The 5,355-nt window shown below is 39.1% G+C and overlaps 2 protein-coding genes across 2 annotated transcripts; both read right to left on the reverse strand.

The window, feature by feature from the left end:
* Positions 1-884: 884 nt before the first annotated feature.
* On the reverse strand, positions 885-2,458 carry LOC143618643 (uncharacterized). The gene has a single exon (XM_077090764.1). The coding sequence runs from the start codon at positions 2,422-2,424 to the stop codon at positions 979-981; it is 1,446 nt and encodes a 481-aa protein (XP_076946879.1). The 5' UTR covers positions 2,425-2,458; the 3' UTR covers positions 885-978.
* A 1,239-nt stretch (positions 2,459-3,697) lies between these two features.
* LOC143618644 (uncharacterized) lies at positions 3,698-5,135 on the reverse strand. The gene is made up of 3 exons (XM_077090765.1): positions 4,302-5,135; positions 4,144-4,203; positions 3,698-4,065 (listed from the first exon to the last, which is right to left on the reverse strand). The coding sequence occupies exons 1-3, from the start codon at positions 4,782-4,784 to the stop codon at positions 3,769-3,771; spliced, it is 840 nt and encodes a 279-aa protein (XP_076946880.1). The 5' UTR covers positions 4,785-5,135; the 3' UTR covers positions 3,698-3,768.
* Positions 5,136-5,355: the final 220 nt, after the last annotated feature.

The following is a 5,355-nucleotide window of genomic DNA, read 5'->3' on the forward strand; positions in this document are numbered from 1 at the left end:
AGATTAATTTCGTTAATTACTCGATTTAACTCATGAATTAAGGTCCAAGAAAGGATTGGGGGGGGGGGGGTCTTGTCGACGGTGGGAGAGGAAGAAAGAGGGGGAAAGAAAATATTTTGCATATAAGCCCTTGATCTATGGTGGTGGTGCGAGAGTGGCTTAAAATTAGTTGAGGGGTTAATTTTGTACAACTTATAATTATAATCAATTATATAAATAAAAAGAATTAAATAAATACGAAACTTTATTGATTAAATACCCGACCCCGAACCCGGGTGGGGTAAAGATTACATAAACGAGAGGTTCGAAAACCCGAAATGTTATAAAACTAGTCGTGACGAGTTAACTACTAATAAACTACTTGTGTGGAGACTGGGGAGTGTAAACCAAGTAAACTAGTCGTCGCGACTAAATGACCTATGAATTACTCGTGAGGGTTGATTACGAGGCATGAAACTTATTTAGTCCTGACGAGCAATGATTAGTGAACCTTCTCGTTACGGTTAGTTTAAGAGCACGTGGCAAGTTTTAATTGGTTCTATAAACTACTCGCACATAATTATAAATTATTCGTCACGGCTAATTTATAATACCTATTTTGGGAATTCCTTACAAATGACATCTAAAACCTGAAAAACGTTTTCCTAAACGCTTATTTTGGGAATTTTCCCGTTTTATATTAATAAGAGTAATTAATTGTTTAATTTATTACTAAGTCAATAACTATTACACATATTCGTATATGAACGTAACCCAAAACACAACTCGAACACGACACGAATAAAAATACGGGTTCAGTTAGGGTTGAATTTCCTCAACACCCTAACCCACCAATAAAAACATATCAACCCAACACAATTGACACCACCAGATTTAACAACGAATTATAACATATCAACATTTACCAACGATAGGTCGTTTATTTAACATTATACATATAAAATATCAGCAACGAAACTTTACAAATGAATTTAACTCTTATGAAGCTCGAACCAAGGATCGATCTTTCAGCAACGCCTCGGCGGCCTCCCTCCCCGAAACCAAAGCCCCGTCAAACGTAGCACTCGTTCGATAATCCCCACAAACATACAACCCGACTCCCACCTTCGGGTTCTTCCTTAAATCCGTAGGCGGGCATTGGTTCGGTTGAGCAAACTTAACCCGATAACTCTTAAGATACTTCCACGAGTCCACCACATCCGGCCCGAACCAACCACCAAGCTCTTCAACAACTTTAACCCTCAAATCCTCATCCGATTCATCCTCATACAACCCGATAAGAGAAACCGACACCAAAGCCTTCCCTGGCGGGCCGTATGATGGAGCCACATTCGTAGCAAAAAACATGTTGTTCACGATCCCTTTCCCCGACCCGTTAATAAACAAAACTGGGTCGTTAACCGGAACTTGGCTTCTCTCCGCAGAGAAGTACAAGCAAACCGTGCTTCGAACCGGCTGTTTAATCTCATTAGCAAATTTATTCAAATCTCCCGCCAAAAGCTTAACAGCTTCGGGTTCTTCTACCGCAAGTATTATTCCATATTCGGGTATCAAGACCTCACCATTGCTTAACTTAACGGTGTAAGTCGAATCCGATTTATCAATGGAGACTACTGGTGAGTTGAGAATAATCGAATTCGACGGTAAATTTCCCGCTAACTGGTTCGGAATTGCTGCAATTCCTTTTGCAGGAAGTGTGTTATCGCCGAGGGCTAAACATTTGAAAATGAAATCGAAAAGCCTCGAGGTGGTTTCGAGCTCTCGGTCGAAGAAAATCCCACCCAAGAACGGTCGGAAGAACCTATCGACGATCGAATCAGAGAACCCGATTCGTTTAAGTAGATTAATAGTTGTAGTTTCTTCAGCAGAGAGTAACTGTTCATCGGATTGAGTCAACACCCTAATTCTAGTCAACGCGATAAGAGACTTATCAAAAACTGTTCCAATTGGGTTTGTTAAGGATTGAACGGCGTCGTAAAAGTGACGTAATGGATCGGCGACGGTGTGGAATGTGCCGTTGAAGTAAACTTTGGCGCCGGAGTAGAATCTTTGAAGGTCTAGGGTTTCGTAATCGAGTAGCTTTTTGGCTTCTGGGTAACCGGTGATGAAGATTTGGAAGCCGCGGTCGAGGAGGAAGCCGTCCACGGAGTCGGTACGGACACGGCCGCCGACGGCGTCGGAGGCTTCAAGGAGGAGGAATGGGGTGTTGGTGGACTGGATATGGGTGGCGGCGGCTAAGCCGGCTAGACCGGCACCAATGATGATGACGCCGGTTTTGGTGGGGGTGGTTTGGGAAGGTGGGGTGGGTGGGGTTGTTAGGGAGAGTTGGGAGTGGGGTTTGGGAAGGTGGTGACGGCGGAGACGGTGGTGGTGGTGGTGGTGAGGAGTGAAGGTGGAAATTAATGAGTGGCTGGTGATTGTCATTCTCTCATCTTCATTGGGTGGTGCAGATGGTTTGGTTTTGTTCATAAGATTTATGATTTATCCATATTGCCCCCTGTATTTATTTATTTATTTTTATATTATTCTTTTTTTATGTAGGTTTAATGTAAATGGGTTCAAGTCACTTTCGGTTGAAGCTAAATTTAAAATAAAATAAAAATAAATCAGGTTAAACATGTTTTCATGTTGCAGTCATGTTCAGGCTTATATGTTTGACATGATTATGTGAAACCCACAAACACGATAATGCAATGCCCCTACACTATTTTTGTTTTGTTTTATATTTGAACAAATTATCCATCATCAACTTGGAGCTTTATTTCTTATTGAAAGTTTACTTTATTATAAACCACAGTAATAATTCTGATTTTAAAATTAAAACATGAACTCCCAGAATACCAAACTCAAAATCCAAAACTTCTATGATCAACACCAAATTTAAAATTCAACAATCTAACAAAATATTTAATGTAGAGGTGAAAATTTTAGAATGGCACAAATGTAACACGAAATATAATTTAGGCTTGGTTTAAACGGATTTGGTAATTTTCAAGTCGAACCGGAGGGTCAAACTCACAGGTTCACGGATTGCCTCTATGTAAACTGATTTATATTTTTTTCTCATAATTCAAAAGATAAAAAACAAATGAGCAGCAACATTTATAGATTAATAGTTATTTTATATACATTTGTACTTTTGCTTGTAAATTGTTACTTTAAGCATTAATATGCAAAAACAATAATATAACATAAAACTCCAAGTTAATGTGTGAACCTACAAAAACTCATGTGTGTGATATGATTTTGGGTTCGTATCATGTTCGGGCATGTGTCAAATTTTCAGTTAGCGTAATGTTTGACCCATCAACCCGTGAACATAACCCATTTAACACCCAAAATTCATGTCCATTATTTGTACGACCATGAGTTTTTATTTAACCAGGCTTTAGACCGGGCTACCGAGCTTTTCTGGGCTCAACTTAACCTAAGTGGACCAAGCTTCAAGCCGGGTCCAGAACCCATCTCAAGTCCACAATGATTGTTCATCTCAAATTTCATAAATCATAACAAAACCACTAATGCAAAATTTGTACATCAAAATTCAAAGTTGTTCAAGCTCAAAGTCCACAATGCTTTGTTCATCTCAAATTTCATAACAAAACCACCAATGCAAAATTTGTACATCAAAATTCAAAACTGTTCAAGCTCAATTATTTATTGTATAAAGTTGTATCAATAAAACGGGCTTTACCGAGTTGTATGCTTATCAAAACCTCATTCACAAAGCAATTAAAAGAAGACTAACAGTATATGTCGAAAAGAATCTTACTCTGAGCAAATCTGATTGAACACTTCCAGCCTCCTTGTCCTTTGCGGGCCATACAGAACTTTGTTTATGTAAGAATCAACATCCTCCTTCAACTGAGTCTCAATACCATCATCCGCAGGGGACCAATCACTGGTTTTAACATTCACAATGCTGCTAGTAGGTTCAACTGGTTTGAGATGTGAGACGGCCCGAGTAGTTGCAGCAGATGGTGATGTGGATGTTTCATGGTGCAGAAATCGACACTTGGACCCGAATGCACAAGTTCCTGAGATGCTATAGCTTTTGCAAGGAGTCTGTTCATATACATTATAAAGCAGTTAGTTATTCTCATAACAGATATGATTTCAGTTGTATATTAACTTAAGTTTTACCTCAACCATGTTTTTGTAAGCAAATGGTACAGGATTCAGCTCTTTATTTCCATGTGCAAACTGTGACAACAAAACACAAAACACACCAATTCAAGTTCTATAAAGTTAATTAATAACTTAATATTCATGAGTTATTCAAATTAAGATAAGAAAACAACCTGGCACTTTGATCCATATCTACAGAAACCAGAAGTTTGCATATACGACAGACAAACATCCGTCTTATACCCCTTGCCACTCGACGAAGACGAGCCACCAGAACCACCCAAACTCACCGACGAAGACCTAGCCCTATCAACCGGTACTCCATTATTCACCACAACACCATCAAAAACCACCACATCTTCCTCCAACTTCATCGGAGTAATGCTATATGCCAACGGCGACCTAGGCATTCTCGACTCCACACTCATGTTACCAATACTCCGGTGATCCGAAACTGGTGGCCTACCAGATTGAAAGTATCTAACATTCGGAGAGCTATAGTTCTGACTGTGAACATCATGTAACAAGCATTGATCCACCATATCCACATGGCCTAAGTGCTGATTGTAAGGAATCTGCAACGCGTAGTTGCCGATAGGTTGCAGACTGCTTCGTTTATGAACATTCGAGTTGCTTAAACCGTATATGTTCTCCATCCGTACCTAATCATCAACCAAAACACAAATCAATAGCAAATTCAATGTATACATATATGCTCTAATCAATCATCTAAATCATAAACCTAAATAATGAAGTTATGAAATCGAACTGAAATAAACGTTTAAACTCCCGCCTAAATTCAAACTTACGACGATCGTACAAAGTCGAGATGATTTGACGGTATAACGTGATCGATTTTAGGTTTTGTTACGAATTGAAGCGTAAAACGTGATAATTTGGGGAGAAATGACGGAATTAAGAGAGGATTGAATTCGATTACCTGATGATGATGTACGGATTAGAAAAGAAGTTGAAGGTCTATAGCAATGGAGTTGTAGTGTGTGTGTGTGTGTTAGTTAACGTGAACCGCCATTGAAGAGGTTTTGAAGGTCGGTTAGTGTAACTGAAGACGACGGAAGGTGACGAACGCGAAGATGTTATAGAAGTGTATTCGGTTACTTGAAAAGTCAAAAGGTGGAGAAGTTACTTTAATACCCTTATGTTTTGTGTTAACAAGAAGAAAAGAAAATATTACAGAAAACGGAAACAGAAGATAACCAAAAACTT

Source organism: Bidens hawaiensis, unplaced genomic scaffold (genome assembly GCF_021521415.1).
Source record: "Bidens hawaiensis isolate Kalapana, Puna unplaced genomic scaffold, B.hawaiensis_p1.1 tig00419570_1, whole genome shotgun sequence".
Taxonomy (NCBI): Eukaryota; Viridiplantae; Streptophyta; class Magnoliopsida; order Asterales; family Asteraceae; genus Bidens; species Bidens hawaiensis.

What these genes read in the sequence shown, in the direction of transcription:
- LOC143618643 (XM_077090764.1), bottom strand. Translation starts at nt 2,424, where the DNA reads ATGACAATCACCAGCCACTCATTAATTTCCACCTTCACTCCTCACCAC.
- LOC143618644 (XM_077090765.1), bottom strand. Translation starts at nt 4,784, where the DNA reads ATGGAGAACATATACGGTTTAAGCAACTCGAATGTTCATAAACGAAGC. An exon ending in GATATGGATCAAAGTGCCAG is followed by an intron (nt 4,204 to 4,301) that starts GTTGTTTTCTTA and finishes TTGTTGTCACAG; the next exon opens with TTTGCACATGGAAATAAAGA. An exon ending in CTTACAAAAACATGGTTGAG is followed by an intron (nt 4,066 to 4,143) that starts GTAAAACTTAAG and finishes GTATATGAACAG; the next exon opens with ACTCCTTGCAAAAGCTATAG.